The 14,599-nt window shown below is 40.4% G+C and overlaps 1 protein-coding gene across 7 annotated transcripts in view; it reads left to right on the forward strand.

The window, feature by feature from the left end:
• si:dkey-166d12.2 (rap1 GTPase-activating protein 1) overlaps positions 1 to 14,599 on the forward strand; it is a 128,607-nt gene that overhangs the window by 59,203 nt on the left and 54,805 nt on the right. For all 7 annotated transcript variants that reach the window (XM_034139483.1, XM_034139478.1, XM_034139479.1 and 4 more), the window contains one exon: positions 9,323 to 9,358. In XM_034139483.1, the coding sequence (XP_033995374.1) occupies positions 9,342 to 9,358 (17 nt within the window). In that variant the 5' untranslated portion in view covers positions 9,323 to 9,341. The remainder of the gene's footprint in view (positions 1 to 9,322; positions 9,359 to 14,599) is intronic.

Here is a 14,599-nt window from a genome sequence, read left to right on the forward strand (position 1 = left end):
CCGCTCATCACATGTGAAGATATGCTTATTTTATAAATGATATATCTTGGGCTTTAACAGATTGGGATGGGCATTTCTCATTGGTTTTGATGTTTCATAGTTCATGTTGAAATATTCATGACTAAACAATGTCTTTAAAAAAAAATTAAAAAAAATCAGGTTCACATTTCTAAAAAGGTCACATTTTCTGCGTTCTTTTCAACACACACCTCCATCCATCTTTTACGGCTTATCCTGAGTTGTGTCGCAGAGAAAGCTGTTTCAGCAGAGGACCCCAAATACCCTTCCAAAGCGCTCCCAGGCCAGCGTGGAGATATAATCCATCCACCTGGGGAAGGGTGCCTGGAACACTTCCCTAGGGAGGGGGCTGGGCGGCATCCTTACCAGGTGCCCGAAACACCTTAACTGGCTCCTTTCAACACGAAGGATCAGTGGCTCTACTCCCAGTCCCTTCCGGATGACTGAGCTTCATATCTTTTCCCTAAAGCCCCTGTCACACTGTCCCGAAATTGATACCAGATGGACACACGATAAAGGAAATGTTCAAATTCGGTTCTGATCGTAACAACTTCAGGCCATTCGTGAGGGCATCTTAAGCCATCGTATGACCGCCGGTGGAGTTTCTCAGGCTCCAGCAGCAACTTCGTAAGCAGTGGCAAAATCTTTGGCATGCCAAAAAATTGCCGAAGGACCTTGCGAAGGTTCATTTTCGTGTTGAATTCGTGTGTCCATTTTGCCCTTCGTAAGGCACTCGTGAGGGCATTTTGTCAAATCATGTCATATTCGTCTGATCATCGGTGCCATCGGGGCGAAAAATGCCCGATGGCACCGATGATCAGACGAAGCACAACAAAATCATGTAAACATATTATGTAAATAACCCAATTTGTGTTCTGTGAAACTGAAAAGGATATTACATTGTTTTTGTTACTTTCGTTGCAGTTGTATGTCTTAAATGTAATTTAGGTTAACTTCCTGTTTTATTTAGATGCTTTTATTTTGAAGGCGAGTTGACAGAAAGTTGTTGTTGCTATGGAAACAACATGCCGGAGAAAACTTAATATCTTCTACATATAAAGATGGAGAAAGTAAAGAACAAAGTCTGAAAATATCAGTACAGTATCATAGTACTTTAACATGATTGTTTTTGTTACTTTCGTTGCAGTTGTATTTCTTAAATGTAATGTAAATGTTGCCTTCGTGTGTGGCCATCTTCGTGCAAAATTCACAATTCCATATTCGTGTGTCCATCTGGTGTCAATTTCGGGACAGTGTGACAGGGGCTTAAGGGAGATGCCAGCCACCCTCCGGAGAAAACTCATTTTGGCCGGTTGTATTTGCAATCTCGTTCTTTTGGTCATTATCCATCCTTCATGACCATAGGTGAGAGTAGGAATAAAGATGGACTGGTAGACTGAGAACGTTGTCTTCTGGCTCAGGTCTCTCTTCATCACAACGGTGTGGTAAAGTGAGTGCAATACCGCTCGTTCTGCTCTGATCCACCAGCCCATCTCACGCTCAATTGTCCCCTGACCCGAGAACAAGATACTTGAACTCCTTCACTTGGGGTAAGGACTCATTCCCTACACGGAGTGGACAGTGAATGGGTTTGCTACTGAGAACTATGGCCTCTATTTGGAGGTGCTGGGACTCCAAACTCACACGCGTCTTAGTCAAATCAAGCTCCTGGCGAAGTCTGATACTATATAATATAATTATAATTTAACAAAAAATGTACAACACTTTACACACTACTTTTATTTTTCTGCTTTTTACTCGTATTACTTTGTGTAAAGGCACATTTCTTGCAGTTTTTTTTTGGTCCAGATAACATATTGGAGACAAAACTAGTAGTGCTGTCAGTCAATTTTGGAGTCTCTTCATCTCTTCACATAATTTTGAGAAGATTAAAATGTTTACAATTTGTATTATCAGTACGCTGCCAATTTCCATCTTTTCTGAGCGAACCAGCCAAATTACGACTTTACCCCATTGAGGGTTTGTTTGTCGCTTCTAATAAAGCTGCATCCAATTTAGTTCAATTATTCTTAAGAAAAGTTGATGTCGGTTTGGAAATTAAATTAGCTGGTGAAATTCTGGGTTGCCTCATTGTCGGATCTATAAACCAGCTTGGGTAAAAGTGGACTACATCTAAAATGGATAAGGAAATCTGTAGTTTTAAGTCATTTAGAATAAATAAGTCTTTACTACCATTGTATACATTAAATCCCCACAGACCGAATATTATAGTTAACAACAGCCCTCATTTATCACTTCTAGCTGAGGATGAGTGCTGATGTGGAAAATTACTGAAGTGCACTTGACAATCTTGTTCTAAATGGCAACGATATAGCCCTTCCACTCAAAGAAAGCTTGATGAATACATTTAGCCGCATCTCATCTTGATTTTGCACATTAAATATGATTACACAGTGCTTTCTGTCTGAATGGCTACGATTGTTTTCTGTTGTCTGTTTCCTGGTAGAGAATGAAGAATCTTGTCATTTAAATGTGCATTTTTGTATCTCAGTTTTCGCTGGATTATATGTGATACTCTATCAAAAATATTAGTTATTATAATATATAACAAAAAAAGAAATGACGGTATCGAAATTACTTTAAATGTCATAAAAACACCTATAAAATAAACTCTACAGCTAGGCCAATTTAGTTTACTTCTACCTATTTGTTTGTCCTTCTTTTAATGCAAGTGTCATGTGTCTCCACAGTTTAAGGAGGAGGTTTGTTTATGTGACTGTCTGTTTTCACTCCTGACTGTTGATACCAAAATAGTGTGTTGCCTCAGCAGAGGAATAATCACCTGGCGTATCGCTGACTTGCAAAGTAATAGTTCCATTCTCAACACTGAGCAACAAACACAGCAAAAGGGCAGAGCCCTCACCAGCAACAAGCATAATGTCACTGTTTGTATGTCAAATACGTTTTACGGTTATGCGGTGTTGTATCGAGTGACAAAACAAAATGCTCAGAGTGTGCGTAACTTTTATGAAATAACATGTTTGATGTCGGACACACTGTGGTGAAACTGTCACCCCATTGTCTCTCCTGATTTTACAACAAACACAAGAAAAAGGAGAGATGACAGGAAAGACTATAAGCCAGGGGTACTCAAACTTTTTTATTAAAGGTCCACTTGTGAATTCTATACATGGTCACTGGTCCGGATCAATGCCAGTAAAGTCATTTTACAAGTCCCCCCCCAGAGCGGAGCGGAGCAACGGAACTGAAATTAAGAAGCAGTTTGCGCTATGCATGGGCTATGCATGGGCTATGCATGGGCTATGCATGGGCCCCCCTTGAGGGGGTTTCCCGACATGGCGTTGCAGTACATTAAAGGGTGTTTCATGTTGTCGTTGCTGTGGACCTTCTTAATCTACCTTCTTTGGGGGCCCCCTTCTGGTCCAAGCACTTGCCTGTCGGCAAACGGCGCCCCTGTATACACACACACATTCAATACAGTATGGTGGCTTGAACTAGTGGGAGAAATGGCACTGTTTGTCTGTAGCCCTGCTATAAGCTAATGACGGACTGTCTCGCTCGATACATGATGTCAGACATTTAACAGCCCTGGTTTGATCCATAAGCCACCTAGTGGAGGGGCATGCCTGTACTATTCCCTCTACTCTACAAAGGGTAACCTAAAGGGGTGCTCCAACTATTAAGTAATGCATCCCGAATGTTGGGGGACTGACACCAGATTGCTATATTTCCTAAAATGCAACTATTTTATTAGACATGTCAAGCTATGTGCTGTATCAGAAACAATGCGCAACGTGTTTTGAAAGTAATATGGTCTGTGTTTACATTAGCAAGCATTGCCAACACTCTGAGCTAACGCTGGAGAGAGTCTGTGTAAAAAAGCCGGATATAAAAAGGTACTCTCCTTCCGGTGAACCGGCGAGAGAGAAAGCGTTTGAGCTCCATACCTTTTCAGAAATAATTCTTGATGAGATTTGGAACATAAAATGGCGTTTAATCACGGCAGCGTTTAGTTGAGTTTCTGCTGGTAGAGCAGACACTCTTCTCTTCACAGAGCTCACCGCTTGCATGCGGAAAGGGGCGTGGCCAGGAGCAGCTCTGTAACATTTAAAGCTATTCACCCAGAATCAGCACTTTTGTAACAGGGCTGAAATAGAGGGGTATGAGTAGGGTTGGGAACCGAAACTCGGTTCCAGATGAGAACCGATAAGAAAATGCCGGGTACCGGGTACCCATACAAAATACACAATTTCGGTTCTGCTTAACGGTTCCTAAACGCGGTATACCCTGTATTCCACCGGGTCCGTCGGCGCCGCGGTGACCCGGTGGAATACAGCCAGGGTAAGGGCGGACTGGCCATCTGTGTGTTCTGGAGAATCACAGAACGGTCGGTCGTCAGCGGGCCGTTGACGACCGGCTCGGTACGCTGACGGCCAGCACCGCCCTTATTTTTTTTAAACGGCATCATGTAAGTTGCGCTGACAGGCGACAGAGGTCCACAGTTGCCCCACAGCGAGGCTCCCCCCGCCCTCCCGTAGACAGTTCACGAGCTCAGTCACTTCATAACACCAAACATGGGTCGCGGTAAACGCTCTAAAGTGAGGCTCCACTACACTAAAAAAGAAAAAGACAAGGCACAGTGTAATGCCTGTTAATAGCTTGCCACAGGCATAGCTCAGTTAAAATAAAGCACAGCTATTGTGCAATACATTTGTATTGCGTGTATATTTTTTATTTGTAAAAATGTCAGTTAAAGCTTAAAAGAATAAAGATCTTTTTGTTATCTAAACGTTTGATCTCTTTCTTTTACAATTTTGGAATCGAAATGGGGAATCGATAAGAACCGGAATCGATAAGCAGAACCGGAATCGGAATCGGAATCGATACATTTCAAACATTTCAATACCCATCCCTAGGTATGAGGCATGCTACAAAAGTTGCTCTTAAAAAAACTGTCAGTGTGCTCTCAGTTCCTATCCATCCTTAACCCTCCTTGGCATAAACACACTATTTAAAAAATAATCTATGAATATTTTATGACTGTAGCAGTAAATCACATGAGATGTAAGTGTTGCTCCTGAATGCATCCCTGACTCCAAACTCTCCTTAAGGTAATTCTTATGTAACGTTATGTGACATTGCCAGAAATCTCATTTTATTATTTTGAAACTTTTTAAGGAGGCAGAGAAAATAAATAGAATAATCAATAGACTGTCTCTCCTTCAATGTCGATGGATACTGGCAACAGACTGGCAAGCAAGTATATGGGTTTAGTCAACATTAAATGTCATTGGTTTGCATTGAAAAAACATAGGAAAAGGTGAGAGTGTGAATGTTTTTTGATAGGCAAGTTTCTCAGATGACCCAGCAGTAACCTCACACAGAGCCCAGTCTCCCTCACACATTATTATTGCACACTATACTTCAGTTACCTTTATTTCCTAATTCACTGGCAGGAGACAGTCTGCAGTGTCATTGTGTTGTTGTAACTGACGAATGGAGCGAGTGCCTGTGAGGGTATTGGCACCGAATGACAATGGTACTGTAATTATTTGATTGTCTTAGCCCCGGGAAGCAAAGGATAAGCGGCGATTATCAGGAGATTGATTGTCCACACTCAGCGTCTACTTGGGTGCTCCAGAGACTGATCCAGGTCGTTTTTGCCCTGCATCATTTATCATGCAGGAAATAAACTAAGAAGTGAGCTGCCACACAAAACCCCTCGTGTGAAACAAACCTTTTCCTTTTAAAAAAGAGGAATAGTTTCGGCGAAAATTAAAAGGTACCATGGGGTCAGATTATAATTTTCCAAAGGGGGCTTCGTTTAGCATGAAACACTTGAAATAACTAAAGGACAAGTTAAAAAGGAAAGTAGAAAGAAAGGGAGGTGATAGAAAACAATTTCTGCTAAAAAGTTAGCAATGATTGAGAGTCAGACCTAAACATTTCAGATGTGTGTATCTCACACTGCACTGTAACTTTTATTAATGTATCTTTGCTTTTAAATGAGTGTTTTTAAATGTCATTTCACAATATGTTTCACTCTTAATGTCTTTCATTTTTGTAAAGCACTTTGAATTGCCTTGTGTTGAAATGTGCTATATAAATGAACTTCCCTTCCCTTGCCTTGCCTTGCCTTGCCTTTCTGACTTTTTCAATCTCCTATAACTTCTTCCTGGCGGTTATTTCTAACACAGACTTTCTCTTTCTGTAATAACTGGTCTCCAAAAATCTGTCTGCCTTCACGGCACATCTGCCAGCTGCTCCTTCCCATCTTCAAGACAATCCAATGTTGGATGGACTTAGCAAGTGGCTGGCAGGCAGAGGTGTTGATAAATGAGGTTGAGGGAAGAAAAGCGAGCGGGGGAGGGGGGGGGAGGGGGGGAGGGGGGAGGGATGTGGATCGTATCCATCTGGCTTCATGAGGGCAAATTGTGCCTCTAGTTAAAACGGCATTAGTGTTTTTTGCTTTAACTTATCATAATGTTGAGAGCATAATGTGTTGGCTATAGAATAATTAAACCATCCGCCTTTAGATTGGTTCCCCATCAGCACCACTTTAATATGCAATTCAGTTTGCATCCGGGTATGATCTGCCAAGAAAACTAATTCTCCTTTAAAGGCGGAAAGCCAACTCTCTGCTAATGAAAATATCCATCAATAGCTCTGAGTTGCTTAAAAGATGATGACATCATACGCTCTTCTCCATATTGGCAACGTCATTGCAAATTAATTTGCATAAAGCCTAGTTGTTATGTCAGTTGCAGCAAAGGAAAACACACTATTTGCTTTTGGCAGAAAGGCAATACACTGTGATTACTCTCAGCAGCATTTGGAAAAATGTACAATCACAATATATTTGAATGTCTTTGCTTTCCCTGCTGGTCTGAATAAGTTGTTTAATGTGTGAAAACTAATCGGCAGGGACGAAAGCAATACATTTTTTGGCAACAGTGTGATCAACAATAATACCACTTGGAAACGCTAGTGGGGCAATATGGGAAGCTGCTCTTATTAAAGTGTTTGTATTGGCAATCATAGCAATTAGTATAGAAAGGGGGGTCAGTAGTGATGGACATAGTTGTCATCGGACTCGGTTCCTCTTTAAGGAGCGTTTCATCTTTTCATTTTTACAGTCTGCAATTTTACTGTTTGAAGTAGTCTTACTGCTCTCACCTGAATGGTTTCCAGCCACAGCAGACAGCTCATGCAAAGTTAGCACAGTTAATGAACATAGTGGGGAATTGAGCAGCCAAAGAGCCAGATGTTTCCCTTAGGAATTAGTGGCAAAGGGAAAAAGCAGAGCTATAAGTAGAGTGAACATTATACTGCAATTTATAAAACAACTACATCAAGTCCTTTTGATGCCCTGAGCGACTCATCAGAAAGTTTCACTTGGAGATTTTTTCTTAAGATGTTTATGAGAAATTGTATGGATTTTAGTTCAAATCCCATGACCAAAATTGACCGACAAACAATCTTTTACTTACGGCTGATATTGATATTGATGTTTAATGTTGAATTATTCTCAATTTCAGCTTTGCATTTGACACTGATGATGACTAAATTCTATAAGATTTGCCTTAAGAAGTGGGTTTGCATCAGGACACTGCTCTAAACTGGTCAAAATGATCAAACAAATCTTCAGTAATGTTGGTGAGGCCTCCTCTTATGTTGCCTCTCTGAACTCTGGCGTTCCCCAAGGCTCCATACCTGTCACCCTTTTCTTGTGTATATATATGTTGCCATTAGGACACATCATTCATAAATAAGCTCCATTGTTATGCAGATAACACCTAAATGTTTGTCCAATAATGAATTTTTTAAATACAATAAAAAAGAAACTGCACAGTACTTCCTTTTCAGACTTAAATGTTGTTTTTCAATTTCATCCCGTAAAAGGTTGGTCTCTGGCTTATTCCTGTCCAAGCTGGACTACGGTGATACCATTTATAGATTTGCCTGTCCCACTGTTTTGGCCAAACTTGACCCACTTTACCATGCTGCACTGCGTTATATATCAAATGCACCCTATAGGACTCATCATTGCACACTGTATAGCCTAACTGGATGGTCCTCACTTACTATGCGTAGGATGCAGCACTGGTTTTTATTAATGTATAAAGCCATTTTAGGTAAGCTTCCACAGTACATATGTGTCAGATTTGCCCCAGTTTGTGACTCTTACAACCTCAGATCCAGTGCCTGGATACGGTTCCAGGTACCTGCTGTGCGGACTGAGGCTGGAAAAAGGAGTCTTTCTTATTATGGTCCTTGGTCTTGGAATGACCTTCAATCAAGCCTAAAACTGAGGGCACTTGTCTCAATAGCATGTTTTAAATTGAAGTTGTCTGAAGTCCTCACCACCAGCTGCTCTTGCAGTAACAAGTAGTGTACTTTTCTTACTGTCCTAATGTGCACAATGTAGTGACTGCTTTTTCGTCTTTTGTTTTCTTAGTTATGTTCTCTGTATTTTATATGTTTGTGTTATGTGTTATGTGTAACGTTGCTGCCTTCTTGGCCAGGTCAGCATTGAAAATTAGATTTTATCTCAATGTTTTTATCTGGTTAAATAAAGGTTAAATAAAAAAAAAGTACGAAATATTTACAACCTTGTTGTGTTCAAAGTTTCTAGCACTTCTACAGCTAAATGAAAACACAGTTGTATTTGGTCCCACAAAGTCATACCCTATTTTGTTATAACATATTATCTCTCTGTCTACAAATGTTAAACCTGCACTCAGACACCTGGGTGTTTTATATTTCACAGTGACCTTTCTTTCGAAAAATGGATGGCAAGGTTATTTCAATCATGTTTTTATCAGCTATAGATAATCTCAAATCTCGAGAAGGTCATTCATGCTTTTATTTCATTTCGGTCGGAATATTGTTATTTATTGTATTCAAGGTTAAGCAAAGAAAAAACGCACATTCCTGGCCTCCAGCTTGTACTGAACACAGCTGCTCGGCTTTCAACAAATACTAGAAGACAATATAATTTCAGCCCTGCTTTAGCCTTCCTTCACTCATTACTTTTATTTTATATTACATATTTGATTACGAATTTACTGAATGCATCTTAGGCACAGTTGCAGCCCCAATAAAAGCAATAAAACAGCTTGAAAAAAATGGTTTGTGTTAACTGAAAAAGACCCTGTCTCAAAGCATTCAAATTAATGAAATTAATCTTAACCTTACCACTAATGACTTTTTTGGTATTGTTAGAAACTTCGCCGATCTTCCATTGTTTTCCCTTTTTCCAGTATTTAAATCAACTTTTAATTGATTGGTTGATTAATCTGCTGTCACTTTGTTTCTCCAGAGTGGACAATACTTTCTCCATGACCAGAAGCTTGTGGTGAGTCCTTCTCTTTTTTTATTGAAAAATAACATTATGCATCACATCATTTAGTTACATGCTTGACTGATCCCGACATCCTCCTCCCAAATTCTGCATTTCCAAATTAGGGGTTTGCTGCAATACATGACTTACCACCGTTTATTAAGTTATCTAACGTCACTCATCATAAATCAGAATGAAGCATGACTATAATTTTATGGACTGGCTCAATTCTACATCCTGAAGTTCACATTTAAATACATGTGTCGTGGCTTCCTTCCTTGTCTTTCTATCAAGCCATTAGACGCCTTAAACAGACAGTTCTAACTCGTTTCTTTCCTCTAAATTACTTAGTTTGAAGGGTTGCTTGGCCTCCAATGGTTTAGAGCAGGGGTCGGCAACAGGCGGACCGCGGTCCGGATCCGGACCCAGACGCCGACCTATACGGACCCGGACCTATAATCAATACATTAATAGGGGATTTCAATTTTGACAGGGCGATTCTATTTTAACCGCCGCCGACAGGGGGCAAAAGAGACGAGTGAGCGATACAGGGAGAGAAACACAGAAGAAGAGATGAGAGCGCGGCAGAGAGAAGACGGAGAGGAGAGTGAAAAGGCGTGTTAGCGGCAGACAGGGAGAGACAAATAATGACACATGGCGCTCTCCAAGAAGAGGAAAGTGGACAGTGAGAACAGAGCTTTTAACCCTGAGTGGACTCATTCATGTTCATCCTGCCCACTGGGAGCACAGAACCAGTGTGTCTCATTCAGAGACCGTGGCGTTCATTAAAAGTGCCAAAACGCCACTATGAGACAAAACACAAAGTGTTTGACCAAACATTCCCTCTCAAGTCAGAACTGAGGTCACAAAAAATAAGCAGTCTCAGAGCCCAATATGATCAGTCGACCAGGATCAAAATTAAAACTAAATATGGTTCCAGGGCAGGCTAACCGAGGCTAACCAATGAGCACCTGCATGTGTGTATGAGAATGGCCCTGACACCATTTCTGCCCAGATTTAAACTCCGGGCAGGACAAGCTCAAGCTCAATTCTCGCACTGAAGTGAGGGACTGCAATATACGAGGGAAAGAAAGAGAAACTTTAAAACTGTTCAATTGTTATGATGTGTAAAGACTGATATGTTCTATAATCGGCTGAAACTGTTAAGTCATGATGTGAAACGGTTAACAAAGAAAAAGAGAAACTCAAGCTGCTGCTACACTTTATTTTATTTATCTAGAATTAAGCACTTTTAAGATGCACATATTTTCAAAAGCTATTTTATTTATTTTCTCTATTTTATTTTTAAATGCAGCCCCGAGAGGAACATTACACATATCCACAGTATTTACTGTATATGTGTATAGTTCAATGTTCATTGACAATAAATATTGTTGTTTATGAATTGTACTTTCTTTATTTGATTGGCAGTCAGTTGTTGATTACATGCAGACGTTGATAAAGCTACAGGCTACTTCAATATATATCACACTAATTCATAAAGCAAGTTAGACATTTTGATGTTCCGGACCTTTGCATGGGGAGATTTTCTCTAACTGGACCTCGTTGAATTTTAGTTGAATACCCCTGGTTTAGATGATGTTGCGATGTGTTTGCTCAAAATAAAATAACAAACTTTTGCACATGCAACAAAGAAAATAGGCCTTTACAATATTCAAAAGAAATAAGCAAAACTCAAATAAAAATAATAAACAACTTAGGTATTCTTTCTTTCTTAATAATGCTTATATAACTTCATAACTTAAAGGGTACTTGTACGATTTATATGTGTAGTACGGTACGTGTACGGTTAAAAACTGTTCCTCGACGGCGTCTCTCAAACAGGTTGCCCATGACTGTGTCTTTAGCACAGGCGCCGTGGGAATTGTAATCCTTTATAGTGCGTTGACTACAGACGTCACAATTAGGTGGCCTTCCTTATAAAATCAAAAATACTGGCTCTAACAACATGTCTTCCTGTTGTGTGCTGCAGCTATAAAAATACATTTCAATAATGGCAACCAAGTCCACTCAGCATCAGGATAGACTTTGATTTTCCCATCAATTTAAAGCTATGTTAGTTATTTTAGCTTATACTCCAAGAAGTAATGTGATGAAAGGCGGCTTCCTTACTCGAATATTGTCATACGGTGCTTTTTCTTAGTGACTGCAATGTGATGATGTGAGTAAAGATATAGTTAAAAAAAAAGTGAAGGCTGTTAATATTGTAAAATCATGAGCAGACCTTTTTTTTTATCTCAACTCTAGATTTTTCCTGGCTTGAATAACAATTATAGCTTTGCATAAAATGAGTTTCTCACAATCTTCTCTTATGGCCTTAGACATTTGCATATGATTTAAATGGAGACAGTGGAGCTTATAATGTTGCCTATTTGGCAGGAAGTCTCACAGCACGGAGAAGCAAATGTGTGGCTGTAAATACAGGTGGCAAGAGCAGAGAAATGTGACATGGGAGCACACACGTGTCATACCAGCTGGTCACCTTTTGAGCCCTCAATCAGAAAGATACAAAGTATCTCTTTAACGCGGGTATATATTTGCAATCATTTATTTTATATATTCTACTAAGTAATGAGGTTGTTGGTTTTTGATAACAGACTCCTGTTAAGGAGAACAGACTGTTGCTAAGGAGGATCAAGAGACTGTGTGTGTCATATCAATCCGCATGTCATAGAAGTACATTTACCATCAGCTGTGGAGAACCAACATTAGTTTTCTCCATCAGAAAACACCATGGAATACTTTTGAATATTTAATTGTTTTATTTATGGAGCGAATGAAACTTTAGATTCTTGAAAGCTAGACTGTCCCTAGAAAAGAAAAACAGTGCAAGAGAAGGAAAGAGGTTAAAACAGAGCGCTGGACCTCAGAGAAATCAACAGAAGAAGAAAGAACAAAAGTAAACACTAACAGGACCATGATCTGGCCTCTGGCATTGTTCAAAGACTGGTTAGTGGAAAATAAACTGTGACCAGACTTGGACATTTGCTGAAAACCTTGATCATGGCTGCCGTAATTTTTAGTCACGTGGCTCTCGCCGCAAATAATTGTTATATCAATATTGTGAGTCAAGTCCTTTTAGTAGGTAGGTGTTTAAGAACTGTTGGTGTTTTTTTTTCATTAATGACCGCTTTGATGCTCAAGTTATATGTAGACATGCTAATAAGCACAGCTTCTTATGGCATAGATTCAAGCCAGCGCATGTGAATGCTTCCATAAACACTTACCTGCTGTAATTAGCATGGGTAATTAGAAGAGGACAAGATACAATCTCTCTTTGAGTTGGAGAACATGAAAAGAGAACATGGAGAGAAAGACAAAATATTAATTGCATTTATTTTCAATAAATCAAATTAGAGGGTATTCTTTTGTTCAGAAGGATTTGTCCTTTTTTACAAAGCTCTCAGCCAGCTTGCCAGCAGCTAGAAACATTGTGTTGCTTCATCATTATATAACAAATGTGCTACAGACTCCTTAAAAAAAGGGGGAGTCATGAGTCTGGAAAGGACAATGGGAGGGTTTACTGGAAAGGGGAAATTGAAGGTGCAAAGATGATTCAGGCTCATCAGAGGAGAATACACCCCCTGACACCCGCTGGATTTCATTATGAGGATTCAGGCTTTCTCTGGTCTGTAGTGCATGCTAATGGCGCCTCACAGCTTACTATCCCCAGTGCAGCTCTCTGATTGTAATCACAGAGTCATTATGACTATTCCATAAGTAGCTGCACTGAGATTAAAAAGCCCAAGTATTGTTAAAATGGTTAATCATTTGTGTGATGTCTTGGAATTTCTTCTGCTCCAATCCAGTAGGTATTGTTCCAATATCATATATGGCTCAATGGCTGTAGAAAAGGTTGTGACTTAATAAGGACATGTCTCAGTTTTACTTGTGTGACTCTCTCTATCTCTGTTACATACAGTAACATAAAGCTATTGTGTTAGAAACAGCACCATGCCGGTGATATTTACTACCGTGGCTTCAGACCCCAGTGTCTGTAAATTGAAAACTGGCTTTCCTGGACACCCTGCCATGTGCCACTGCTCCAAATCCATCACACCATTATCATCAGCCAGCTGTGTGTGTGTGTGTGTGTGTGTGTGTGTGTGTGTGTGTGTGTGTGTGTGTGTGTTGTGTGGTGTGTGTGTGTGTGTGGGTGTGATGTGTGTGTGTGTGTGTGTGTGTGTGTGTGTGTGTGTGTGTGTGTGTGTGTGTGTGTGTGTGTGTGTGTGTGTGTGTGTGTGTGTGTGTGTGTGTGTGTGTGTGTGTGGTGTGGTGTGTGTGTGTGTGTGTGGTGTGTGTGGTGTGTGTGGTGTGTGTGTGTGGTGTGTGTGCTGTGGTGTGTGTGTGGTGTGTGTGTGTGTGTGTGTGTGTGTGTGTGTGTGTGTGTGGTGTGTGTGTGTTGTGTGTGTGTGTGTGTGTTGTGTGTGTGTGTGTGTTTGTGTGTGTGTGTGTGTGTGTGTGTGTGTGTGTGTGTGTGTGTGTGTGTGGAGACAAACACACTTTTCCGTCACTCCAGCCGAGCACAACAGCCTCCAACTTCTCCTCTGGCACACACACACTTTCTGTTCATGTTGATGTGACTTCAGTAGTCCTGAATTATTTGGACAACGAGGTGCTCTCTAGGAAAGGTGGTTACACACTTATTTTACGGTGCAAAACTGCCCACAGCACTGGGTTCCTAATTAAACACTCATTATCTTGATTGCTCTGGATAATGGCGCTTAGAAAAGTCATAGATGTCAAAATGTTGACCTTAACATTTAGATTCTGCAAAAATGGGGAACATTTTAGAATGCCTTATTGAAATTGTAATTACTGCGTAGTGATGCAGCTAATGAAGCAAAACACTGACATCAGCATTTTTGTAATCAAACTATAAATTAAAAAATATTTCTGAATAAACTTGTTTGGTTAGAGTTGCTCCTCGAGGGGCTGCTCTTTGAGATAATGTGATATGTGTATGCACAGCTCGAGATATGGCTTACGGCCGTCTATTCAGCAGCACAATGAGTCTGAGCAACCCTCTGACTGACGCGAGGAGCTGGGCGGTAATGAAGTGTCCTCAGTGTTGAATGATGAGGAAGAGTGGGACTGAGAGGCCTCTAATTGGGCATCTGTGCCTCTTCAGCCTGCTGTTAATGGCCACTCTCTTCCTAATATAAGGATCAGAGCCATGAGAGGAGTACCAACTGTAGCTCAATGGGCAGATCAAGGCTGTTGACTGTCATGAAG

Source organism: Trematomus bernacchii, unplaced genomic scaffold (genome assembly GCF_902827165.1).
Source record: "Trematomus bernacchii unplaced genomic scaffold, fTreBer1.1, whole genome shotgun sequence".
Lineage (NCBI taxonomy): Eukaryota > Metazoa > Chordata > Actinopteri > Perciformes > Nototheniidae > Trematomus > Trematomus bernacchii.